Below are 27,986 nucleotides of genomic sequence, written 5' to 3' on the forward strand. Positions count from 1 at the left end.
TTGAATCGGTTTACACTCTGGATATAATTTCTTCTTTAGATAAACACTTTCACCCCTGTTAACACTTGCATTGTGTACTGAGGGAGAAATGTGTGTTCTGCACAAGGAGCACAGCCCTGATGATTCAGTGCAGTAAATGATCATGACTGTAAAGCAGCAGGCAAAGTTATTTGTTCCTCTTTCCACAGACCCTCCCTTTTCTCCTGTTTAACCTCCACCTGACAAAGATGGTGATTAAAGCGCTGGAGAAACTGCGCTGCATTATGAGCAATCTGCTCATTATTTATGGCCATGCCTTTCAAATATGAGTTACTCAGGCAGGTTTACTGATGGACAAATAATTAAGTTAATGAAGAAGAAGTAAAATAATCAGCTCCTTGTGCTGATGTCACGGCTCAATTTAATTTGTGGAAAACAAATGCTCCTGGGACAAAAGAGGAACTTTATGGTGTGTGTGTGTGTGTGTGGTGCCCAAGATTGTTGCATAAACATGAGAGCAGTCTATCTTCGTCAAAATGAAAAGCCTTTTGTATTTATAAGGATTAAATGCATTTCACTGGAGAGGACGCCTTGCCTTGCCAAGTCGGAAGAAACAGATAGACCGACCATAAATGCCAAGAAACAATTTTCACTGGCATTTGGTGGAATTACTCACACTCGAGTTTGAATCGAAGTGAAATTGTCCCTCGTTGCTTTCCGTCGTTGCTATAGAGAGCGTACACAACGCTGTTCTGGTCTCGTGTGTCAAAGAAACTAGTTCAAGCTCTTAACACTTTAAAAACAAAATAATATTATTAATAATAATAATAATAATAATAATAAACATTTACAAAATTGTTCCACTGAATCAGGTAAGATTTATTACCTATTTATTATTACCTTTATTACTATTTACTTCGCAATTTATCGCGAAGTTTCTGAAAACAGTGTGTGAGTAGTCATAGGAAAAATTGCCTGTTAATCAGGACGCGGAATTTATTATTAGCTAAATGTTAATGTAGCTAATGTCAATGTAGAGTTTTTGTACAGTTTATAAACGCAACAGTTTCTGTACAAATTAACTTTACTGTTCAATTAACTGTGTAATGTGTGTGTGTGTGTGTGTGTGTGTGTGTGTGGTTAGGGATAACAGCATTGGTGTAAGTTTTAAATAACATATTCTTAATACTGGGTTGAGAACCAAAAAAAGCTTTGAAACTGATACTGATTATCTATCTATCTATCTATCTATCTATCTATCTATCTATCTATCTATCTATCTATCTATCTATCTATCTATCAATCTGTCTGTCTGTCTGTCTTTATATATATCCATCCATCCATTCATAAATCCATCTATCAGCTAACCAACCAGGTATAGATAAACCCAACATTTTAATGTGTACAGAAGTGTAAACCTCAGGCTTCTGCTCGATATGATACAATGTCCTTCATGATAAAACAATTTGGTATTTGATGATACAGCTGCATCTGCTACGATTCTGGCTAATATGTGATCATTTTTGTCGTGAATCTTGGGAAAGCCTATTGTTAAATTAAGATTGGTGATGGTGTGTAGAAGGATTATTTTAAATATCAAAGTCCAAGCCAATTTACACATCAGTTTACATAATATGAATTTTTGTCCTTTGTTTGTTTTGCCTCAAGTCATTGCAGTTTTTGCTGCTTTAAACGGATACATTGATCCAAGTCGTCCCCTAGTATACAGTTACTGACTGTAGCTCATCTGTTATTATGTATATGTCTTGTGCTGTTTATTTGTCAGCCTCACTCTATCCCAACTATGATTAGATAGCGACCACCATAGGACCACTGAGCAGATATTATTAGTGTGCTGGATCATTCTCAGCACAGCAGTAGAGTCTACACTTTTTCCCCCACAAATCTCTCAGTACAAAAAATGTCTTTAGTAATAGTCACATTTCTGTGATGGACTGATTAGAGGGGTTGACAAATTGTGTATAACAACAGATGGGCTACAGCTGGGGTGTCCAAAGCCCGACCCCATGGCCAAATCCAGTCTGCAGACAGATGTTAACTGGTGTGAGGCTTCTCTCTTAGAATCTATGAAAGGTGGCCTGTCAAACAACATATTTTTGAACACAATTTATTCTTTCACCTGATGGTGGCAGCAGAATTGAACACAGTTAGCTAAAACGCAAGCTTTTGTTTCTCTGCCTACAATCGCAAGTTCATTTACAGAATGATATTTAATGCTGGCTACAGAAAAAATTGCAGTATTAAAAGTGATAAGGGACTATTTGGAAAGAGCTGGGAACCATTAAGCATGGGAAACTGTTAAACCAGAGTTTACCTACATACAAACAGATGACCGGAAATGTATACCAATCAGCCATAACATTATGAGCAGTGACAGGTGAAGTGAATAACACTGATTATCTCCTCATCATGGCACCTGTTAGTGGGTGGGATATATTAGGCAGCAAGTGAACATTTTGTCCTCAAAGTTGATGTGTTGGAAGCAGGAAAAATGGGCAAGTGTAATGGGCAAGAGTTTGATGAAGGGCCAAATTGTGATGGCTAGATGACTGGATCAGAGCATCTCCAAAACTGCAGCTCTTGTGGGGTGTTCCTGGTCTGCAGTGGTCAATATCAGTCAAAAGTGGTCCACGGAAGGAACAGTGGTGAACATGCGACAGGGTCATGGGTGGCCAAGTCTCATTGATGCATGTGGGGGCTGGTACGTGTGATCCGGTCCAATAGAGGAGCTACTGCTGAAGAAGTTAATGCTGGTTCTGATAGAAAGGTGTCAGAATACACAGTGCAACACAATATTAGGCATAATGTTATGCCTGGTAGGTATATCTACTATATGTGGGATAAATGGCAGATATGTGCAGTGATACATGCTGTACAATGATCTGCAACATCAGGCTAGTTAGGCTATGATAAATATTTATTTTAAATCCCATATTATTTGGTGCTCTTTCTAAAATGAGAAACGTTAAAAGACTAATGCTGCCTGTGGAATAGTTTTGAAATGGCAGCGACATACTTCAGTATATTGTTTATACTATTTATAAGTAGATGTGTCATGATGGTGATGACATTCTTCTATATTAGTAGTGGTTTAGTGCTGATCCAAGATATCTGTCCACCTAAAAGTCTGCATTTCAGCTCATATATTCATTACTTATACTTAACTAATATATTATGGTGGACATATGTATATGTATATTTTAATGCATTAAATCCTATTTTTTAATGAATCTAAAACGTGTTTCTGTGCCATCAAACAGCAAAAACAGTTTGTTACTGTTCAGAAGAATTGAAATGAGTATATTTACTGTACTCAGATGCATCTATAAATATCCACTATGTTTAGATTTGTGAGAAAGGCCCACAGAATGATAGATCTGCATGTGTTAAACATTTGTTTATTCAGTGTGTTGCAATGCTGGCTAATATTTCAAGGAGCCCTCTGAACACTGGAATACCATGGGAAAACCGACATGGCATGCAGGGAAAGGTAAGAAGCTCATGCTGTAGTCTGCACGGATAACACATTTATGTAAATATATAACCAGTTAACTACTGTAGAGTCTGTGTAGTGTCAAGATAATGAGTTATGGGTTGTGGTACTATACTGTATATGACCATGTTTAGTTTTGTTAAATGAACACAAACAAAACAGCATAGCCACATTATGAAAAACAAAGTGATCTTTATGCTCATTCAATGAAATAAAAGGTACGTAATTGCTGCAAAAATAGATTTTTAACACCCAGTGATACCCAGTGAATAATAACAGTTAAAAAAGCAAGCATGATATGCTCAGATTTTCATAAAGTAGGCTATATTGTGATATCTACATGCTTTAATCCCATCACCCTTCCCTACATTATTATAAAATGTAAGATAATGTAATTTCGAAATAATAAGCACGTGCTACTGCATTTCTATATATTTTTATTACGATAATTGTCTCACTTTTATTGCGTCACATGACAGTCTGTCAGTCTCAGAAAGTGCTTCATTACTGAAAGGTCTTTCATCAGTTGGAGCAACCTGGGTGGCTGTTCTTCCTGCTGTATTTTTTATTTTATTTTTTAAATCCACAGAACAAATGGCTTTATAAATGCTATATTTGCATTTCATATATACAGCTATTGAGAGAATGGAGCTCTCATTCAGTTAACTATTTTTTAGTGGTTCATTTTTAATATGAGAAACATTAAAAGACTAATGCTGCCTATGGAATAGTTTTGAAATGGCAGCAACATGCTTCAATATATTGTTTATACTATTTATATGCAGTTATATATGTACAAACATTATTGTAGCAATTCGGTAGCCTAGCAGATCGGATCTGACAACACAAGTTAGAATTTTTTTGTAGATTATTGTAGCAATTCCCTGATTCAGTAACTCAGCAGATCGGCTAGGTTTGCATCACGTTATTTGGGATATTCTGCCATCTAGTGACCATAGTAACAATGTGCTCACTAAATGCTAAACATCAAATGACCAGACTGACTTTTGGGTTATGTTAAGCACTGCTGTTTCTAGTCTGATTTACATCTCAGCTGTAATTTATCTTCACACAACATCAAGGTGTTTAGAGTTGCTTGGTTGCTTGCTGCAGGTTTCTGGTCTGCAACGGTCCAGGGGGTCTCCGAAAAAAGCATCCAGACACAGCTGTTTCTTAGGAGTGGAGACCTTACCTGAGCTAGTCTGGGAGGGCTGGGAGCTAGGAAAAGAATATACCAAGTCACTTGTTCTGAAAAATGTGAATGAAAAACTTCAGAAACTCAGTTTCAGGTGAGATTCTGGGTAAATTTAGATGAACATTTTCTAGTGAAACAGCATATTGTGTATTAATTTATATATCACATTGATTTTTATTTATTTGTTTATTTATTTTGCTTTTACATTTTTCTTGTTTCTATTTTAGACCTCCAGTATCCAAACGCTTTACTACATTGTTTCCTCGGACCATCAGCCTTAGTCCTGGGATGTCTTTTTCTTTGCCAATCACTTTCCATCCCCTTCAGGAGGTACTACATCCAGACAGAATATATTCTGTTGTTGTTTTTTTTTGTATGATATATAGCCTATGCATTTATGCACACATGTACATTTGTCCATTAATTGCTCATGTACCTTTTCACATTTCCTCTACAGAGTGAGCATGTGGACAGTATTGAGTTCCAGTGTAAGGAGGGGACATTTCAAGTAAACCTGCGTGCAGTGATGCTACACCATGCATTGGAGCTTCCTGATTCAGTGCAGCTTCCATTGTGTGCCGTCCAGCACAGCACAAACTCCAGCTTCCTCTTCCGCAATGCCAGGTATGGTGACCTCAGAAGAAAATGGCATGGTACTTTCAGAACCATTAGGTGAACATCTTAGAAAGAAACTTTTAAAGACAAAACAATAATCAATTGCCTGTTGTTGTCTGTTAGTAAGCTGCAGACCTGTTTCCAATGGACGGTGGAGCCACCATTCCATCTCTCTCCATTGAGTGGGGTTCTGAAGCCAGGAGAGCAGCGCAGAGTCTCTGTAACTTTCAAACCTCAGCAAGCGCTGGTATACCAAACTGAGGCCACCTGCACATTTGGGAAAGAAGGAGAGAACACGTGCACAATTTTACTAAAAGGACTGTGTGAGTTTAATATTTGCCTGATGCATTTAGTTAATAACAGCCTACCATTGAGACATGATATAGTTGGGCAAATGAGGGTTTAGGGATTTGTTGGCAGCTTGCTGATTTTGAGATTTGAACTCACAAAGCCTAAATCACAGGACTACCACTGCACAAATATATAAATCTATTTAGCGCAAAAATTGTCTAGGATTTTTGTCAAACCCACTCTCTGACATACTGTATGTATGTATGCACTAAATCCTACACCAGACTGTGACTTAAAACAAAGCCAAACATTTTAAGTGACTCTATAAATTTTAACTCTAGAACTTTTCTCTAAATACAAGCTATTATTGATTTTCTTTTTTAACCCCTTAAATTTACTTCCATTCCTCAGTCATTTATCTATACTTTCCTATTCATTTAATTACAAGAAATAATTCACAGCATTTACTGAATAATGTGCTGTAATAATAACAAATATCAAAAAAAAAATAATAAGTTGTAATATTAAGAGTTTTTGTAATTATTTTTTTAAATTAATTAATTGTTTTCTTTATTTATTTCAAAAGCCAAGTACCCATACCTACAAATCAGGTCTCTTGGCCAGGAAGAAGGAGTTGGAGTGCTTGAATTTGGCAGTGTAGGAATTGGAAGCTTTTTAGAAAAACACTTTGAGATCTTCAACCCTTCTTCAGTGAGTCACTATGTCTCAATATCTAGTACTTTTACTACTTACACCACTATTTTTACTTCTTATTGTCATGATTTGCTCAATCTTCTCTGCTCAATTATCACTGGAGCCCTATCCCTCTTTCAGGTGTTGACTTCCTTCTCTCTGACTCGTCTGAAAAGGCCAGCGCTTATGGAGTCTGTGTTCGAGTGTGATGTACAGGAAGGGCAGGTGTCTCCGTGCTCAGTACTGAAAGTGGCTGTACGTTTCACCCCGCTTACTGTGGACAGCACCAGTGTGGACTACTTCCGCCTCAGCTGCCCTGGGGGAATCAGCACAGATGTGCTTAAAGTCACTGGCTCATGCATAGGTGAGATAAATCAATTAAACTCTCAGTTTATTCACTTCTATACCTATGTGCATTTTGTGATTCTTTCCAGATGTTTATATTTTTATGACATAATGCTAGTAAAGATGTAATGTAGCAAGGACTGAGTTCAGTATGTATCTACTCCTGCAGGTCCAGTAGTTACTTTAAGCTCCTCTGTGGTGGATTTTGGCTGCGTGGAAGAGGGAGAAGAAACCATGCGTATTATTCATATTATGAACTCTTCTACTGTCCAGGCTTATTACCAATTTGACATGGACCCTAGCAACCATAGTGTATTCACACTTGACCAACCAGCTGGGACTCTGCCAGCCAATGGAAGCATCACTCTGCGTTTAAGCTTCCGCCCCTATCATCCCATTGCCTATCACAAGAGAGCAGCGTGCCTTATATTGCACAGGGTATGTCAGTATGGCAGGGTTACAGATTATAGTTATATGTTCTAATTGTTTTACCTATACACTAGGAGTTACTTCAGTGTATATGTAGACCACAATTACAGTTATTTAATTACATTATTTAATTTGTCTTTTTTTTAAAGGAGCCACTTTTGTTGGACTTGATTGGCACCTGTCACTCAGAACAGCTAAAGCCAGACATCTTGCAACCCAGACACCTGCATGTGTACAGAAAAAACCTGCTCCGTGGTCTAACCTGTTACCCTCCCGATATACTCAGTGCTATGCTGGCTGAACATAAACTTCACCTGGATGAAAGCGGGGCATTATTATTTCCAAAGGTCTGTATTCATTGTTTGCATGTGGATAAATCATCAAATCTAATCAATACATATATACAAAAATGCATCCACAACAAAAGATGGGGAACACAAAAATGTAAAAGATTTGCACATCATTTGCCTCTTAGGACTCATCAGAGGACACAGCTTTGTCTAGTCCTCCTCTATCCCTGGGGAACATGATGGAAGAATATTTCCAAATGAACCTGAGAACAGATAAAACAGGAGAACATCCTGATGAGAATGGAGATCTTGAATGTTTCCCCCTGCCCCATGTCACGGTTGAGCCATCTGAACTGCTTTTTTACTCAGGACCCTCCTCTCAATCAGTCACCATCACCAACCACACCAAAGGCAAACTCAGCCTGCTGTGGACCCCTGCTCCTGACTCGCCCTTTTCCATCACCCCTCTCACCTGTGACCTGAGTCCTTTAAAGTCCACTGTCTTCATAGTGACATACGCACCCAAACAGCACAATGTCTTCCATGCAGCACAGCTTGAGTGTTTCACTCTCTATAAGGTAAAGTAGGTAAAGTTCTTTTGTGGTGGGTTTTAGTGCTTGAGAATTTTTAATATCCTTAAAGAAACAAGTGATTTGCTATTTAATAATAAATAAATAAATAAATAAATAAATAAATAAATAAATAAGTGTGTACACCTACATGGGTCTCTGAACCTTGCAGATTTTGCGGGATCATCAGCAGACAGAAGACAGAACTCTGTGCCCTCCCTGGTGTCTCACAGTTAGGGTGACTGCTCACTCATTTCAGCATGGAAATGAGCACTTTAACCCTTGCTTATGTCTGCAGCCATCTCACATGGTCAGTTCACCTCTTTGAAAAGGTCGAAAGTCAAATGATTGTTAATAATTTAGTATCATTAACCATGCTTTAAATTTGAAACAGTGTAATATAATTTAGCTGTTAGTATTATTGTTAGTAATAGTAGTAGTTAGTAGTATCTTCTTAGTTATTTATTTCTAAGGCCTGTTGTAAATGATACGTCATCTGAAGTTTGAACTTCTTAAAAAAATTCCATGTAATACTGTAATTCTACACAGAGAATGTGCATCATATTACTAGCTTTTTTCTGTGTGCTCATTGTGCTCTGCAGACGTTTCCAGCTTTGTGTCAGGTCTCCTACAGGAGTATTCTGTTGCAGAATACAGGAGACCTTCCTCTTATCTTTAAACTGACCACAAAGGACTGTCCTGCTGTATCTGTGTTGCCCCCTAGTGGTTTGGTACCACCATGCAGCCACCAGATCCTCATTCTCCGATCTACTCCTGCTGAAGACAACCCTGGCACTTTACCTTTGACCCTGCAGCTCAATGCCAGTCACAAACACACACAGGTATTTTGAAAAATTCAACTTATTTTTCATCTCTGTATGTTTTGATCCTGGAGTATGCTTGGTTCACTTTTTTGTCCTCTGTCTTTAGGAACTAAGCATGGTGTGTGTGGCAGAGAGGCCACGCATCACTTTGGAGGGTGATGGAAGCTTGTTTTTCAGTCCTACAGCAGTAGGCTCCTGCTCCAAGGCAACTCTGAGCATCAGGAACTTTAGCAGAGTAGCATTACACTTTCACTGGAGGGTCTGTGACTCAGATAGCAGCGTTCTCTCTGTACAGCCAGACTCAGGTGTGCTGCAGCCCAATGAATCCCAGGTGAGTGACTGTGTGACTAATATAACAATGTGAATCTTATACATCTGGCTGTGTTTTGAAGTTAATCAGAGGTTTTCTTGTTGTTCAGATCCAGACATGGTCTTTCACTCCACTGGAGGAGATGGCATACAATATGAAACCTAGTCTAATTTTCTGGCCCATTCAGAAACCAGAATGTAAAAGGTCCAGACTCTCTCTTAAAGTTGTGGGATTGTCTGCTAAAGGTTCCATACAGGTGAGTATGTGGCAGAGATTGTATTAATACCTTAACATATCTTATTTTAGGAATATCTTACATATGTTTATTTGTCATAGAAAATAAATGTATGTAATTTATTCTAGTGCACTTGTTTTTCTATTAAGCCAGTGTGTGCTTGTGTGGGTGTGCATGTATGTTAATGCATTTCTTGAAACCCATGATTTCAAAAATACCTTGGAAAAAAAAATGATCACTTTCAGAATTTTGTTTAATAATCTGACCCAGAAATTAGGCTAGGAAGTGAGAGAAGGCTAAACAAATATCTTCTTTGGCCAGATATATGTATTGTATATACATTTGTGTATACAATGATCAAGCATAACATTATGGCCACCTGCCTAATATTGTGTTGCTGCCAAAACAGCCCTGACCCGTCGAGGCATGGACTCCACTAGATCCCTGAAGGTGTGCTGTGGTATCTGGCACCAAAATGTTAGCAGCAGATCCTTTAAGTCCTGTAAGTTGTGAGGTGGGGCCTCCATGGACTTGTTTGTGTAGCACATCCCACAGATGCTCGATTGGATTTGGTGGCCTCAAACTCATTGTTGTGCTGATCAAACCATTCCTGAACCATTTTTGCTCTGTGGCATGGCGCATTATACTGCTGAAAGAGGCCACAGCCATCAGGGAATACCGTTTCCATGAAATAGTGTACATGGTCTGTAACAATGCTTAGGTAGGTGGTATGTGTCAAATTAACATCCACATGGATGGCAGGACCCAAGGGTTCCCAGCAGAATATTGCCCAAAGAATGACACTGCCTCCGTCTGCTTGCCTTCTTCCCATAGTGCATCCTGTTGCCATGTGTTCCCCAGGTAAGTGATGCACATGCACCCTGCCATCCACGTGATGTAAAAGAAAATGTTTTTCATCAGACCAGGCCACCTTCTTCCATTGCTCTGTGGTCCGGTTCTGATGCTCACATGCCCATTGTTGGTGCTTTTGGCACTGCAAATGGGTCAGCATGGCCAGCCTTCATCAATGAGCCTTGGTCTCCCATGACCCTGTCGCCGGTTCACTACTGTTCCTTCCTTGGACCACTTTTGATAAATACTGAGCACTGCAGTCTAGGAAGAGCTGCGGTTTTGGAGATGCTCTGATCCAGTCATCTAGCCATCACAATTTGGCCCTTGTCAAACTCACGCAATTCTTTTTTTCCTGCTTTTAACACATCAGCTTTGAGGACAAAATGTTCACATGCTGTCTAATATATCCCACCCACTAACAGGTGCCATGATGAGGAGATGATCAGTGTTATTCACTTCACCTGGCACTGCTCATAATGTTATAGCTGATCGGTGTATGTATATACACAATTGTTGGTCCTTAATATAGGCAAAATGATTGTATAAAATTTATACTACTGACAGTCTTTTAACAATGAATCAATTTTACATCACTCTAAATATTACAGTCACAACCTCTTCAGAATCACAATACACCAGCTGTAAATTATTATAAATTGTAAACAACTGATGGCATTATAAATTTTCCACATGCAGTGTTGAATAGAAATAAGCTTTATAAATGTTGTGCATGGTGCAGTGGTTCAAGAACCCACTACATGTGTTCATCCTTATATATCCAGTAAGTTAATTCATGCCTGGCACCATGAGGAGGTAAGTGTATATGAATGTGTGTATATGATCTTCTTCTGATTTCAGGCCGGTCACCCGTTTCTGGATCTGGGTGAGGTGTTGGTTGGTGGTTGTAAGTCATTTGAGGTTCCTCTCCTGAACCCCAGTCCATGTGCTGTTAGCTTTTCTCTGACTGTGCTGCAGAGTATCAGTGCTCCTGAGGGCTCACTTCAAGACCCTCTCGGTAAGACTGCCATAAACATATATTTCGTAAAATACAAAGTATCTGTATTTGTTAGTAGTTCCAGATGAACTATAAATCATATATTATGTTCTACACTGTTGTTTTGAAATGTTGCCTGTAGTTACCTTTCTTTCCTTTCTGCAGTTCTGGACATGGAAAGTATGACAGGAATAATTCCAGCTCACAGTCGTCTGCTAATTCACTCCACAGTGAGGCCGACTCGCAGAGCCCGATATCACTGGACCATCTGTTATAAAATCCTTAATGCTTCTGGTACCAAATTCATAAGACAAATACATCAGAACTCTTCTCATACTTTTTCAGATTTCTTTTTTTTAGAGAAAATATTTTAACTTTATAAGCTTCCCCAGAATATGATATGATTTGACTTATATGATACATATATACATATACTGTTTTCTACACCTCATTTCTTACTTTTCTTCATTTATAATCACTTGTTATAATCCATGATAGTTTTTTTTATTCAATTAAGGTAGATAATAATTTATGTTGATTTAAGCTATTTCAATTGTTAGCATTCAAATGAATGCATCGATCCAAATTGTCTAAACATTACATTCCTAATAAGTAATAATATACAGTACCATGTCTTTACCTTGTAGAGTCATGTTTCATATTTTACATATATATACATACACTGTATGTATATATATATATATATATATATATATATATATATATATATATATATATATATATATATATATATATTATATAGTCACAGATATCCTGGTTTATAATAATATAACTCTGTTGATGAAGGTCAAAATTTTATACATTAATATGCAAACTTTCGTTTCAATGTATTTTTTTATATATTGTATTTTTCTGCCCCCCCTCAGGCCTGATGGTGGGGGACTCTTGCTCTCTGTGTCAGGTTGAAGCGGAGGGAGTTTATCCCACTCTGGAGGTGACGGATGCCCGCAGCAGTGGCAGTGTGGAGGGTTTAAGTAAGCTGTATCTCTGGAAGCTGTTCTGTATTGATGCACTTAATACTTACCTGCTCAGTGAGCCAGGTCCAGCTGAGCTTACCTACAGAGTGCCCACTAGACACAGGTAACGTATTTTAACCTGAAACTAAATTAAACCTCAGGATAATACAGTGGTTTCAATATATTCTATGTGAAGTTTGTTTGAATTGCTTGTTCTTGATGTATCTTGCAGTTTTCACCGCTGTCCACCTGTCTTAACTTCAGCCATGTTGGATTTTAACTTCAGCTCTGCTCCTCTGGGTGCTGACCCCTCCAACATCCTTCTCATGTTTGAGAACACTGGGAATATCCTTGTAGAGTGGTAGGTGTTCCCACTTACTACATGTCTGTCATTTAGTGAGATTTTGTCTTATGGGAGTAATTATTATTATTTTTGAGTGCAATTTTTAAAGATTACTTTATTGGATTAGTCTCCTGAATATGCTAATTCAAGGGGTTTGGACAGAATGATAAGAGTCACTGTATACCATAGCACTGTTGAATTCACAAATCTAGTTGGTCAGATGTTTATTAATTCTCAAATATCTATGGTTTCTACAATAACAGTTAATTCACAATATGCATTATGGCAGCTACACCACATAATCTAAACATGAAGGTTCTCATATAGGTGGTTTTCATCTCTGAGTAATCTTTTTAAAAATATCTAAAAAATATATACAGCCTGAATCCTTTTTGGAGAACATTTTTGAATAAATCTGACAGTCTGAAGTGTTTTTTGCATTTTATTTTTTATGAATATTGAATATGAATATTTTTACCAGCACATTAAATCTCTATGTCTCTATGACAGGGTTTTTCTGTTCCCGGAGGATCAGCAGATAGAGCTGGAGTGCTGGGCTGAGAGTGCAGAGTTAAGCCCCACTGAGCTCCTTCAGATGAAGGTGCAGGACAACAGGATGTTCTCAGTATCTCCACGCTCTGGCAAACTGCAACCCGGCCAGCGGAGGGCAGTGCAGTTCACATACAGGTGACCGTCTTCCTCATCTACAATATGGCTTCATTTGGTAGATTTTCCACACACTAGGTACTACCCTTAGAATACCAGTAACACCACCATCATCCATGCACTGCACTTTATCATACTTACATTTATACTGGACTGATGGATTGAACTGATATCAGACTCTGAGTGTGCTTGTACTGTATGTGGAAAATCTCCCTCTGTATCAATTTTTTGAATGCATACTGTACATTGTTTACACGTTGCTATTATTATTTTTACATGCTTAGTCTTTTGTCTGAGTGCAATATTTACAGTTTGCTTCTTTTTATTCTATGTAAGAGTTTGCTTATCATTTTTGCCCTGAGTAGGAGTGTACAGCTGTAACACAAAAATTTCACTGTATATAGATAATTAAAACACTCTTTATGCATTATAAATAAACTTAAAACTTGAATACAGCATTCTTCTGTCACAGACATGACCTCTTTGGGACGTATCGGCTTCCTGTCCTGCTGAAGCTCTCTCACGGCAGAGAGATTTTGGTAAGACAGAGCCTTGGTACTGATTATGACTTGCATGTTGTTTGCATATTATCAGTTCACTTTAACTTGGATATAGAAGTTAATGAAGTCCTGGTTGTGTTTTATCACTGTAGTTGAATTTTATTGGTGTAACTGTGGAGAAGGACAAACACTACCTTCACTTCCCCTCTACGCGACATGTTTTTGCTCCTGTGGCTATAGGAGGTTTTCATCCCCCCAAACAGGTCTGGCTTATTTACCTTCATGCAATTTACTCATGCTCCCACCTCCTGATTCCAATAATGACTGAGAATGGTTCAGCTTAAAGGAATTTAATTAATTATTGCCTTTATTATGCACAGAAATATACATTTGATAATAATAATATTATAATAAACACATGCAATCAGATGAGAGAGAAAAAAAATGACCAAATATTTATAAAAACAGTACTATGCATCATTTTAAGCACATGCAAGCAAATACTAAAGCAAAGATGCCTTTAATGGTTTTACAAATAATACCAAAAAGAGCAGCAAACAGTAATCAAGTAAACAAATGCAGTTTTGGTGTAATAATACTGTCAATACATCAGTAGTCTCAGTTTGTGTAGTTTTTCTGAGCTTCTTGGAGAATCTTTAACAGCTCTTCTGGAGACTCTCACTTTCACACATGCCTCTGTTTTTGCAGATGAAATCTCACAGCCTTCAGTGTGTTTTTGTATGAGAAGGAGTCTATATAATAATGCTGTTGTTTTCTCCGTAAACAATTTTTCTGCAATGTTTCATTCTTTTGTTGGAAAAGTAATGTTTGGAAAGTTTTTGTATTGACTCAGTAATGCAGAAGTCATAAAATCTATAACAAAATTCGTGGGAATTAATTTGCACAGTACTGTATTTAAATAATAGATCAAAATTACAGAATCATAATTATTTTTCCTTCCCCACAATTTATTTCCACCTTATAAAGGAAACAAATGAAACAAAAAGCTCTGCCCAGCCTGAGTCTGGCAAAAAGCTATACAGTTCAGTAGCCCAGAGGTTCAATTTAATAGATAAATAACTGACTTAAGCAGCAGAAACAAAAACAGATAGACAATAATTATAAATAGAGGACTTGAGCACACTTAATAATTTACTGGAAAGGCTGCATAAAAAGGATAGGAATATTGTTGATCCTGGGTACTGTAGTAAATAAGATTGCTGTTACATTTTTATTTTAATTTTGAATTTTATGTTGAATTTTATTCCATGTAACCATGTAAAAGAAGTACAAAAGTTAATTGAATTTACATTAATCAGTATGTCAATGCATTTATGAGTGTGTGTGTATGTGTGTGTGTGTGTGTGTTTATGTAGGTATATGAGATATATAATGGAGGAGCTCAGCCAGTGAGGTATCGTCTGGACACTTTGCCGCTGCAGGAACTACAGGAGGAGAACTTTAATCATCCTGTCCTGCAGTGCCTGAACCCAGAGGGAGATGTGCAGCCTGGATGTACAGCCACACTGGAATGGATATTCTCTCCTCTGGAGGCTAAAACATACAGTGTAAGTTCCTTCAGTAATCATAACACACATACAGATACACACATTGCTTGATCCAGACTGTTTTTGTTGTGGGTATGGGCACCTCACTGCCTGAGGTTTCTTTATTTTCATGTTTGATGTCAAGTTATGGTCAGTTAATGTTACACATTGCATTACTCTCTATACACAGTATATAATGTTGAACCACATTCATAATCATAGCCAGGGTTGGACAAAGTTGGACTTTCACAAAAATATGTAATATGTGGAAACGGGGGTGTGGTTGAGCATCGGTATGTGAATGGAGGGCGGTGCCAGAGCCAGGGAGTGGTAAGGATTATACACCTGCAGGAAATTTTATGTTTCAATGAACAGTGATGAGGAAAAGAAATGTGCCTGGAGAGAGTGCAAATCAGTTCAGATGTTTGTGTGTGTGTGTGTGTGTGTGCATGCTTTAAATACCATCACTCAAAAAGTGAGTGAAAAAAGCCAAGGTCAATAAAGAGCCTTTGTTTTAAGTTGTCCTAAAGCTGCATCCAGTTTCCTCATTTCCCACAGAATCTGGGAGTGTGTTATATAATACTAAAAGAAAGTCTTGTTAGCTTCCCCACAGTACATTAAGTGTTTCACGATGAAAAACATCACTTAAAGAATGGTTTTGATGTACTCCAAGTGTCTGTGCTGCAACTGAAGAAAATGGGCAGTCATAAAACTAAAAATCTCAGTGTAGTATTTAGACCCTGTTTATACCCTGACTTACAATTACACTTAATTACAATTAAATTTAACTCAATTTAACTAGTGCAGGGTTTTCAGAAACACAGAAATACATAATACATCCCATAAGTCCCTGTTGTACCCATATATATTCAGGTGGACATCCCTATTTATGTGCTGGAGGGAGACAGTGTGCTGGTGACGTTTGAGGGCTGTGGCTTTGACAAGAGAGACTCTGTGCCCCTTCAGCTTCATGATGGACATCTTACTGTACCTTGCACACAGAAAGTTTCTTTACCCAGTCAGGTAGGTGATGAAAAACCCTTCACTGATCAGGCATAACATTATGACCACCTGCCTAATATTGTGTTGGTCCCCCTTTTGCTGCCAAAATGACCCATCATGCACTGTGTATTCTGACACCTTTCTATCAGAACCAGCATTAACTTCTTCAGCAATTTGACCAACAGTAGCTCGTCTGTTGGATCGGATCACACGGGCCAGCCTTCACTCCCCACGTGTATCAGTGAGCCTTGGCCTCAGCCGTTTCACCATTGTTCCGTCCTTGGACCACTTTTGATAGATACTGACCACTGCAGACTGGGAACACCCCACAACAGCTGCAGTTTTGGAGATGCTCTGATCCAGTCCTCTAGCCATCACAATTTGGTCCTTGTCAAACTCGCTCAAATCCTTAATTCAATTCAATTTTTATTTACTCTTGCCCATTTTTCCTGCTTCTAACGCATCAACTTTGAGGACAAAATGTTCACTTGTTGCCTAATATATCCCACCCACTAACAGGTGCCATGATGAGGAGATCATCAGTCTTATTCACTTCACCTCTCAGTGCTCATAATGTTATGCCTGATCTGTGTATATTTCTCCATAAAATAGAATAAATTCTATTGTATATGCATGGTTGTATTTAGACTTACCATTACATTTCTAGATTTTAATATGCTATGGCTTTTTAAAAAGCAGTATTTTTTTCTCACTTGTGTGTGAAGATGGTGTTCCTGTCAGAGGAGAGAGTGTCTTTTGGTGACATTCCAGTCTGCTCTCGGAGCACACATATGCTGTTTCTGACCAATATCTCTCACACTGACCGAGTCCTCTACAAATGGAACCTGAAAGAGCAAGATGGCAAACAGGTGTGTCATATCGGAACTACGTACATTTACAATTTACATTTACTGTGGACCCCATATCCAGAGCAACTTACAGAAATGCACAAATACATTGTTTGTTTGCTTTTTTGTTATGTTACCTGCACGTGTGAATGCAACCAGTTAAATATTTGTATGCATCTGCCAATAGAAAGTCTTAATTTTTAATATATTCTACAATTTTAGAGCAATAATGACCACATAATCACTCTGAAATAACACATATGGAATTATGCAATCAGCATAAAGGTGTTAAACGCATCTAAACTAAATATTTTATATTTACTAGTGTTCCTGAAGAAACTTGGCATTTTCTCAATCAGCTTCCTAAAGGTTCTTAATCCAGGAGGCGTTTCTTATCTCTCTAAATCTATTAACTGCACTTCTTGTTTGGGGAAGTTAAAACTATCTATTTTATTCTATAAATTATTAGTACATTTTTACATGGTTACATGGTTTAACAAAATTTCTGTACTATTATTTACATGTATTTTAAGCTAATTTCAAACATAAGCCTTAACGTAAAACAGTGAAAAACTTTCTATTCACTTTATTGTGACTAAGAAGAAGAGAAGAAGGCATTATTAGAACCACGCATACATTGCTGCACACAAGAATTCTTTTCTTCACATTTCTTCACAAGTTGTGGTCAGAGCACAGGGGCAGCTATGCTACAGCATCCCTGGAGCAGAGAGAATTGAGGGCCTTACTCAATTGCCCAACAGTGGCATCTTTGTGGTGCTGGGGCTTGAACCCTAACCTTCTGGTCAACAACTCATACCCTTAACCGCTTGAGCCACCACTGCCCATACTCATACATAATAGTCTATGTGTATATTTCCATTTTTGTAGGCTGTGCAGATTCATCCAGTCAGTGGATCTCTGTCTGCAGAGGAGAGTGTTCTCTGCATCCTCACTATTTCCACCTCAAGCAGCCCCACATTCTACCAGCAAGATCTCATCTGTGAAGTGAGTCAGTCTCTCTCTCTCTCTCTCTCTCTCTATAGCAAACATGTCTATTTTCATGTTTGTATAAACATAAAAAGCCTCCACCACCACAACTGGGATTTTTAATCAAAGATAGTGATACTAGTAAAATGTGTCATTTCTGTGTTTGCCAGATCACTCCAGAGGCAGCTTTAGCTCATTACCAGATAGACCTACAGCAATGGGAGGAGGCAAAAGAGAGAGAAAAACATGAGTTCACCATAACGGAGAAAGACCTGATACAGACAAACCATCAGAATAAACCCACACAGGTTCTGCTACAACTCTCAATAAATCAAATACATTAACACATTCACTGTCTAGATGTGTTCCATCCTTACTGCTTACTTTATGGAATGAAATAGTTTCTTTCTCACTCAGGGAGAAAGGGATTTTAATAGAAGAGCAGCCCCACAGAAAAACTCGACTAAAACCCGGAAATTCAAGGTAAAGCAATATTGTTTTGCTTTATTTGGCCCTTGTGTATTATAGTGTTTTATCTTTTGCTATGTTGCTAAAACTCAATAACTAATAATCTGCATTATGATACACCATAGGCACTACCACCCATCCGCAGTAACAGTGCTGTGCTTGAAGAGCCCACGGTCAAGGCAGAAAAGAAAGCTCAGGAGGTAGTAGGGATGAAACAACCAGAGCCACCTCGCCCAAAACTGCTCCACCTGGGAGTAACCGCACGCTCACACTCCCTGCTAGAGTACCAGGCACAGTTCCCTTCTCAGTTCAGCAAGCATCACATCTACAGGTGTGCACTGTGTGCATAAAGCATGTGTTCAGTCAAATGTACCGCTTCTTTAATAAGATTTGTTACTAAAGGTAAATTTTAAAAAATCAGTAAATGTCAAGGTGTCTTTTCAGATCTATATCGTCAAAACTTCCTCAGTCCGGATCAGTTGAGAGTAAGCTCTTTTCATCAACCATGCCTCCTCTTACGCACGGCCCAGAGAAAGACATTCTCACACATACCCTCACCTCTGTGCTCAGGTACACACTACCTCATCTAGTTATTTATCTCCCTAGATCAGGGGTGTCATCTTATCTGCAAAGGGCCGGTGTTGGTGCAAGTTTTCATTTCATCCGAGCAGAAGCCACACCTGAGTCTACTGAAAGCCAAGATCAGTTGACTAAACAGGTGGAATCAGCCCTTTGAGGATAGGATACCCCTGCCTTAGATGATATTGTGCAAACAAAATATTTAACAAGGCACAATTTTTCTCTTATAGAAGCCTTTTGGATGACCCTGCGTTCCACCAGGAATTGCAGAATATCTCGACTGAGCCAGTGCCCTATTTCACCCAGCTTCGACCTGCTTCCCCAAGTCTGCCCATGACTCCCACTGAGACATCATACGCAAAGGACCCAGTCTGTTTCACTGACTCTAGACCATCTACACATTACATGGAGAGCACAGACACTGTGGCACACGCTCGCACAAAGTCTGAGGGCGAGTGTGAGCCACAGCCATGTCAGGAGCCGAACCCCAAGCTCAGGGAGCTGGTGCAGGAATCCATCCGAAGGTGAGTTGTGTTAAAACCATCTTGTCTCAGTTTGCCTGCCATACTGTACTGTCCTAGCAGAGCTATTGTTATGTGATGTATTGTATAAAGTAAGTTTTATTAGAGATATAATTTTATTTTAGAATTAAAGTACCATACAAACTATAGTTTTATTCATTTTCATAATTTCAAAATATTAATAATAATAATAATAATAATTCAAAAAAAACTTAATTCCACTTTATTCTGTACACTGTTAAGTATACTAGGTCCAAGATCATTTTACTACAGAACCCCTAACATCTACAAATTGAATTAAATCCACTTCTTTAATTGATGGCGAGCACTTATTCCACTAAAAGATCAATATGAAAACATTATCAGTTAACACTATTTTATTTAGCCATATTTTTTACAATACTATATTTTAATCAGCCATTTCTCTCATAGGGCTCTTTATCCAGCACATTAGTGCATACCAGTGTAAATTATTTTGCAAACACTAAACATTAAACGTCTGCTACTTTGCTGCTAGAGAATTTCATTGTAGCATTGTGGACACACGGCGCCTCATTAAAGCAACGGTATTGCATTCAAGCATGCCTCTAACTACTTTTCACACAGCCTTTCTTTTTGGTTGGTGAAATATGGACTGAAATTATTTTTGACATTATTTTAGCTGTCTAGAACAGTATTTTAGAGTTGGCATTAAATAGTATGAGTGTAAAGTTTGAGGGTATATTTGCTGTAAACTGAGTAGTAGTTGTAGTGCTTTGTATATGTGCTAGGAATCACCTGTCTCACTGGTTTAACCATTTCAAATAATCCTGTATTTTATTTTCCTGTATATATTTCCCTGCAAAATCAGGATTAGGACTGCTCTGACTGGCACCCTATGTAGTTCTACACTACTATATGTTAAAACCCTGTGAGATTCTCTTTCTTTCTGTATCTCATTCCTCACTGCAGGAGTCCAGAGTTTGGTGATCTAATGGAGGAGATTCTGCTCAATACTCTGCAGAACCTAATGACCGAGGCGTTCCTAGGGGAGCTGGTTCTGACGGCCCGACCACGCATCATCGCCCTGCCGCCATGCTCAGCCAGGTCACACACTGCCTCACACTCAATGGACATCATTTGACTAATGCTGTCACTGTGTTTGCAATAAATCACCAGTCAGAATATACTGTGTTCTTTGTTTTGAGGATGTCACTCTGCTCCTACACAGGAGAAACTCCAAGAGACAATCCAGAGGCCATCTGGTGTGTGAGAGTGGAACGGATCAACAGCATACCCTGGGGATCAATCCATACATGCCAAGCATAGCTCTGCTTTCAAACCTGGATTCTCAGCACCACTGATTTTCTCCATACATTAAACATTTCGCTCTACTTAACATCAATTTATTTCCAAATTCTCTTTTTTTCAAACATCGCATTCTTAATAAATTCTAAGTAAAAATAATGCTTTGTTTACTGAAACTGGTGCCATTAAACAAATTTAGGTTTGACTGGAATTATGGCATGTATGTTTGTCTCACTGTTTTTATTAGGCTCATAAAGCAGAGAACATTCTTTCTGGCCTAACAATTATAGCAGCAGTTGTGGTTGTTCCTCAAAAATGATGTGGTCAGCTATAAAATCTCAGTAATTCAATTGACGTGTAAACTAATGCAATATATGTCTAAATTAATAGTCATCTCAAATAACTTAATCTAGTAATGTCCTCTTGGTGGTGTAAATAGATACAGAATAAACAGCTCACAATGTTCCTGTTTTTTAGACCTTCCTGCTTGCTATTGGTTTAGTAGCTGTTTAAACCCTGCAGTCACATGGAAAGAGACTCTCATAATCAAGTTAAGGATTGTACCACAGAAAGATAACAGCTAGAGCCAACGCTCGCTGGGATATTTTAAGGGAAAGTAAACGTGGGTCAGTACAGGAAGATCAATTTGTTTTGAGAAGATAAGATATCTATAATGTGGCGATTGTTTATTGGATTAACCGCAGTGTGTTGGAAATCCTTAGAGGTGGAAATGGGTGCATTTTGTACTTCCTGTTGTCACAGTAATGAAAAGGAAGAGCAGTACACTATATTATAGTAAGTGACACCTCACCTCACCTTAATTCAGGAACTCGTTGTCATGTATGATTGTCCTTGTCAGTTCCCAGTCCTGGAGAAAGGCCAGTGTGTCTTTCATTCCTTAAGTTTTACACGAACATGCTTACTGACATGCATTTTACTGCAATGCTGGCCGACAGAGACGGATAGTTTGTATTCAGCCATTGGTATATTTTTGTTTTCACATTATATGGATAAACATATGTGGACACCTGACCATCACATCCATTCAGTAGGACTGAGGTCAGGGCTCTGTGCAGGTCACTTACGTTTTTCTGATCAAACCATGTCTTCATGTACAGGGGCATTGTCCTGCTGAAACATGTCCCTTAGTTCCAGTGAAGATAAATTGTTATGCCATATCATACAGAGACATCCTGTACAATTGTGTGCTTCCAAATTCGTGGTTTGGGGCAGAACCACAATCTGGGTGTAATGTTCAGGTGTCCACATGCCTTTGGCTATGTAGTGTATTAGCTAATATATATTTGCTATGTTTTTATATATGTGTTTGTTTGATAGTTTCAAGTAGTAAGCTTCTAGTGCAAGCTGCAGCTGGCTTGCTTTGCATTCACAGGTTTATGTGCACATGATTCCTTATCCATTACTGCTTAATTAAATCTATTTTGGAGTTTTATTTAGGATACACAAGTTAGCTTATTAAACTTGTACTATTCTGTTACCACTGTCTGTGTATAGTGCATTCTGTGTGTTAGGAGTGGGAGAAGCTGAACTATGATATCCATGCACTGAGGTATTCTCATCGGGAGGTGTGTGTGCACTGGAAGAAGATCCTACTGCTGCTGGGCAAGTCTACCTTAACATCCCTCTATCCCAGCCTCCTCCTCCCGTATTTGCTCTACCCATGCCACAACATTCCTGGCACTTGGTGCCATTTGCAAATTTTATGTAATCGTTCCTACTTACTTTCTGTTCAACTCTTAAGATCACTGGTTCAGACTTGTGTATGCACTTTATATGGCAATCTAGGCCATATGTTACAAATTAAGGGAAATTTTTTTACTAAATGAGTTTGTGTAAGAATGGGCTTTTTGTGGGTGTAACACCAGGTTACCAAAGGGAGGTGGACTCACTATTAGCAGTGAATAAACAAAGTCTAATGACTGATGGAGAGAATCTGGAGAGAACCCGAGAGCTGCTGTACACAGTGTGTGAGGAGTCCGGTCTCTTCCCCAGCGGCATAGAGCCCAACGACAGATTCCTCTTCATCATGGTAACTTAATGTTTAACAGTTATTGCAGTCTCAGAGAGGGTTGGCATGAACAGTTTTATTGGAAGAAAATGTAAATATTTAGCACCCTTTCCATATTATGGACAAAAATAAATAAAATCTTCAGTAACTACTCTATCCTGGTCAGGGTTATGGACACGGACCCTATGGAACATTGAGCATGAGGTGTGAATACACCCTGAATGTGATACCAGTCTATCACAGGGCATCAAGCATATACACACAAACACACACACATTCACACACTTTATCTTATCTAGGGGATAATTTGCAAACCACCTACCAACATATTTCTGGGAATCATGTGCAACCTGCTGCACCTCCATGCCAATGAACAAAAATGACTGAACCCTGAAGAAACTGTGTACATTTTTTCTAACAAAACTCATTCATCATATTCATATTTTCAAAACCATAAAATGTGTCTAAATCAATGGTGATCCTAAAAATGCAAGCAAATGATCAATTTTTAGAAATATTATTATTTTTTGCCACCTTCCTTGAAGTTTGCACGTGTGTAAAATCCCTTTGTCCATTCATTACCATGGGAAACCCCAATATGCTTTCAGCACAGAAGAGAAAGATGGGTTTGACCTTCTTATGTCAAACAGTGGCTATAAAACTACAAAAGGGCTTTATGCATGATTTTTGCCGCCGTCTGGAACTGCAGAAAATTTCCCAGGAAGAGAACATATAAGCATAGTTTTTGTCATCTATGTATATATTTGTTTAATTTGTTGGTGGAACAAGAGAGGAGACTAATCTAATGCGTTTTATATTCTTTCTTTTTCCTTTTGCAGGATCGTTTGGTCTCGTTGGACAGCACTGAGGACTTTGTCAGATTGACCAAGGAGAAATATCCCAGAACCAAGCTATGAGTGACACTGAGACTCACATGGTTTGTGAGTGAAAGCGAATGTGTGTACATGTATGTGAGGTGAGGTGAGGTTTCCGTCTGACAGAAGGTGAAATTAAAGTAATCTGAAAACCATTTCAGCAGAAACAGAACCAATCAAAACAATTATATTAAAAATAGTTGGTTTGTTAAATGCACTTCCAAATGTATTGTAGCTTCTAGGATTCAGTAATTATTCAGATTCAGCACTTTAAATCGCAGAGTGTTTCAGTCAGGATAGTAGCAGAATACTCTGTTGAGAATTTTTGTACACCCATGAACCTTTTGTTTGTGAATGGTCCAGCAGTATCTCATGTACCTGCATAGCAGTAAATGATACTGAATTTGATTTCAGTATATATTTTTACTGCTAACCTATTTATATCATGAGATAAAATAAAATCACTTATCAATGTATAAGATACAATCTTATAAATTCTTGCTACTGTGAGTCCTAATTATGTTTCACTAATTTGTACAGATTTGTTCTCTTGAAATTGTAATGCTGGACATTTATTGTCTGTATCAGCTGATATGCAGTGTTAGGAAAATCAAATACTAAACATTGTTGAGGGTTTTACTAAAACTTGTCTCTCATTTTACATAATTACATGTAAAAATATGTTATTATTGTACTGAATTTTGTATAGAACTGAGAAGAATGGTTTTCTGTAGTTGGTCAACTTTACCACCAGGTGTCAGTATGAGCTATTTTTGTACATTATATTCTTAATGTCTTTTGTTACAGTCCTGAAAAAGGTCATTAAGTATTATAAGACCTTGAATAACTCCCTCTAATACAGATGTGTGCTTTGTGTTTTTTCTCTCTTTATTAGTCTCTTTCTAGATATGTCAGTGTGGTCGCGATTTCAGTTGTGTGTAGTGACCTACATATTGTTCGCTCCAAGGCCTTCTCTAAGAAGCTAGAAACAGATGTGCAGATGGAAAAAAAAAAGAAAGGGAAAAAGGGGGGAAGGAGTTTAGTCACTTGCAGGCCCTGTGAGCTTGGCTCTCCTCTCGCTGTAGAAGGCAAAAGCCTGCATCTTGTTCTCATTATGCTTAGAGTGGGTGAGTGTGCACTGTGAGTGTGTGTTGGGGGAAACGACTGGCTGGATTGTCACAGCCTTCCAGAAGTTGCTGGAAATATATGCCTTTGACTGATGGAGAATGAGCACAAGTGTGTGCGAGGCTGACGTCATCTCTTGGAAATGCAAGTCGTCATCCTTCACCTCGTCTGTGCAGCACTGAGAGAAGCAGGATTGTGCTATTACTGCACTGAATTTTCTTCTTGCTAAACTGGGTTAGGTGCTGCTGAGGGAAACTGAGTCCAAACTAACTGTTTAGTCCACTCACTTTCTTCATCACCACTTTCTTTTTAATTGTTTAAAGCTAGTTCTTTATCTTGTGAGTTGTTTATACTAATGCCTGAGGCCTTAGAGCTGTTATAGCCTGGGTTTAGCATTGTTTTTGTCAGAGGAGATTGAAGGAAAAGCTCTCGGCATTCCTCCAAACTGCACAGTCACAACTCCTGTATCAGTTGCCATGGTCTTTTTTATTATTGTTATTATTATGCTTATCAGTAGACATCTGCTGTCTAGCCTTATATTCGACTTTGAATGAGGGTTTAAATCTCAGACTAGTGTGCTGTGTCTGCTTCTGCATAACTGTGCAGTCAGCATAGCATGTTCAGTGTCAGTCTTTTTAGACACCAGCTGTAATAACATGAGACTTACTGCATGGATTTATAGTCTAACTATTTGGCTTTTTTTATTTTTGTAAATTGGGAAATCCAGCCCAAACCAAACCTCAAACATGCTAGTGTCACAAACAGCAGCCGCAGGTCTATTATTCAGGTAGATAGCACATGATGTGGAAACAGCATGCTAGCAGCCACTGGGAATTAGGAAAATCTGAGTAAAAGCCAGTTCCACCTCAAGTTCTGTAGTGTTCTAGTAAGGGTCCTAAAAAGGGTCCTAAAGACTGCACACTGCTTTGGATTACAAGATACCTGTCCAGTTGCTATAAGAGTTATATAATCCTCATGATGGCAGGCTGTCCACTTGTTGTTTTGAGATTTTCTTGTCGACACTCAGACATGTGGATGTGTGTGCATATGTAATATTGTATGTTGCCATCCTGATGCATGTTGAATCCAAGAAAGATTTCCCTGAGGGGATAATAAAGTATAGCTTGTCTTATCTGCATGTGGTCTGACGTGTATGAGGCAAAAAACAGAAAGGGAATGATGGTTGTATGGCAGGGATATTTATGACAAATACTATGTAATACATCATGTCAAGCTCTCGGCATACATGCATGCATTCAAGATGGTATCCAGATGATCTCTGAAACAGAATAACTTTCATATTGAAATAAAATTTACAAGCTGTCATAAGAAGCACCCTCAAGCATTAGAAAAGTTTTTGTCTATTTCAAAAACAGTTTTTTTTAATATAGACTTATTATATAGGCAGATATAGGGATAGATTTTATGGATTTGAGTATAAAATCCACAAAATATGTTGGTGAAGCAACAAGAGCACTAGTAGTTATGGTGAACACTGGACTTTTTTTGCATTATTTATTTATTTATTTTTCCTATTTAGTCAGGAGGAGGTTAGTCCCTGGTAATAAAAAATGTCACCTTCTGTTTGAAGCAGTGTAAATTAAATGTTCCATATTCTGTATGGTTGCACAAATATTTTTCCATAAGTCTGAAGGGAAGTAGGTTGAACCCAGACAGACCCAGCAGACATGCACTTAGACACAGTAGACCCCAGGAGGTTGTAACAACAGATCTCGGTCTACCATGCAGTGTGATTCCCGATCCCTGCCCTGGGGCCCTCACACTTTATACACGTCCGTTACAGTTTTCTTAATCTAATACACCTAACACTGCTAGTAAATGCTCTTGGTAGAGTGTAGATCGCGTCGATGAGAATAATGGACAAGGGCATTTTCTTTGGGAGGGCTAGAGCGCTAACATTGTTTATAGTAATACTGATCTTGTTCTACCAAATCTGTATTGTATATATTGTGAATAATTATGTTGTTTTCCTGTGCCGAGAAGAGAAAATAAACCTGTAAGCTAAGTCTAATTGCACTTCTGACACATTTCGAAACACGTACATTAAAACAGATGTATTTGAATTTTTGTCACTGTGAGTTAGAGTAATTTAATGTTATATTAAACCAATATATCGGCGGTTATACACTATAATTGTTGTTTGTTTCTTTTCATGTTTTCTCTTCTAATCTTTGAAAAATGAATCCATATATTCTTGTTCATTGTAATCAAACCATTGTATAAGAATGTTTGAGAAAGGGTGAAAGATTTATTCATTACAGGTCTGACATGAGAAGGACTGGATGGTTGAACTAAACTGGTGTGTTCAATTAGGAAAAACGCTAAGCAAGGCAAAGATGGGAATGTGGGACTTTTCATTTTTACTCTCCATACAAAATAAATCCTGGTCCATAATTTAAAAAATCCGCTCTTTTTTGATGTCTCTATTTTCAGGTTTTGTTAATGGCTTCATCGACAGTATCAGGATCGTTATGTTTATCGCATATAGATAGCTGTTTTCAAACTGTTTTCTCAATTCTAATTATTTTTTAATGTAATTCTTTTCACTAGCCCTACATTTGGACTTTGCAAGTATTTTGAATAAAGGCAGTGAGGACATTAGGATGGATTTCTCATCATAGGGACACTTGGCAAGTATTTAAACTGTCTAGAAGAGCCTGAACTCCTGTCTCTGCTCTCTGTTCCACTGCCCAGTGGAGTGAAGCAAACGTGGAGCCAGACTCTTCCATGTTTCCATCCCTCCCTCAGTCAAGTGTCTTTTATTTTATCAGTGGAGGATTTTATAAAGATATTGTACTCTGGAGTTTGTTCAGAGTTCATCTTTGGGCATGTAATACTAGATCTGAAGATAGAAAAAGGCTTAAAATGGAGTTGTTCCTTAACTAGAGTACAGTATATATTCATAATATATTCATGGTTTAGAAACATATGTTTACAGCTGCGTTCAGACAGCGTATCATAACATGCAATCATGATATAGAGAATAGTTTATCCTGTTCAAAATCACAGTGGATTTCAAGCCTATCTGAAAAACATGGGATACATGGGATACACCCTGGATGAGACGATATCATAA

General features: G+C 38.2%; 2 protein-coding genes across 2 annotated transcripts; both read left to right on the forward strand.

Moving 5' to 3' along the window:
* Positions 1–170: 170 nt before the first annotated feature.
* On the forward strand, positions 171–22,538 carry cfap65 (cilia and flagella associated protein 65). Its single transcript, XM_058393722.1, has 33 exons — positions 171–851; positions 3,407–3,490; positions 4,607–4,782; positions 4,916–5,018; positions 5,146–5,312; positions 5,427–5,626; positions 6,181–6,305; positions 6,429–6,651; positions 6,802–7,070; positions 7,211–7,408; positions 7,537–7,929; positions 8,093–8,230; positions 8,523–8,762; positions 8,851–9,075; positions 9,164–9,310; positions 11,000–11,156; positions 11,301–11,429; positions 12,023–12,236; positions 12,345–12,473; positions 12,966–13,142; positions 13,594–13,660; positions 13,774–13,884; positions 14,998–15,189; positions 16,042–16,191; positions 16,896–17,039; positions 17,907–18,023; positions 18,176–18,313; positions 18,423–18,488; positions 18,599–18,804; positions 18,918–19,043; positions 19,283–19,576; positions 20,525–20,659; positions 20,784–22,538. The coding sequence occupies exons 2-33, from the start codon at positions 3,416–3,418 to the stop codon at positions 20,914–20,916; spliced, it is 5,364 nt and encodes a 1,787-aa protein (XP_058249705.1). The 5' UTR covers positions 171–851; positions 3,407–3,415; the 3' UTR covers positions 20,917–22,538.
* LOC131355135 (melanoregulin-like) lies at positions 21,534–27,216 on the forward strand. Its single transcript, XM_058393393.1, has 5 exons — positions 21,534–21,655; positions 21,720–21,738; positions 22,393–22,483; positions 22,747–22,910; positions 23,729–27,216. The coding sequence occupies exons 1-5, from the start codon at positions 21,534–21,536 to the stop codon at positions 23,804–23,806; spliced, it is 474 nt and encodes a 157-aa protein (XP_058249376.1). The 3' UTR covers positions 23,807–27,216.
* The last annotated feature ends 770 nt before the right edge of the window (positions 27,217–27,986 follow it).

This window comes from Hemibagrus wyckioides, linkage group LG06, assembly GCF_019097595.1.
Source record: "Hemibagrus wyckioides isolate EC202008001 linkage group LG06, SWU_Hwy_1.0, whole genome shotgun sequence".
In the NCBI taxonomy this organism is placed as follows: Eukaryota; Metazoa; Chordata; class Actinopteri; order Siluriformes; family Bagridae; genus Hemibagrus; species Hemibagrus wyckioides.

Coding starts and splice junctions, on each gene's coding strand:
- cfap65 (XM_058393722.1), top strand. CDS start 3,416: ATGCTGGCTAATATTTCAAGGAGCCCTCTGAACACTGGAATACCATGG. Junction 12,474..12,965: donor GGGAATATCCTTGTAGAGTG/GTAGGTGTTCCC, acceptor TCTCTATGACAG/GGTTTTTCTGTTCCCGGAGG. Junction 18,805..18,917: donor AGCAAGCATCACATCTACAG/GTGTGCACTGTG, acceptor GTGTCTTTTCAG/ATCTATATCGTCAAAACTTC.
- LOC131355135 (XM_058393393.1), top strand. CDS start 21,534: ATGTGGCGATTGTTTATTGGATTAACCGCAGTGTGTTGGAAATCCTTA. Junction 22,484..22,746: donor GAAGATCCTACTGCTGCTGG/GCAAGTCTACCT, acceptor GTGTAACACCAG/GTTACCAAAGGGAGGTGGAC. Junction 22,911..23,728: donor ACAGATTCCTCTTCATCATG/GTAACTTAATGT, acceptor TTCCTTTTGCAG/GATCGTTTGGTCTCGTTGGA.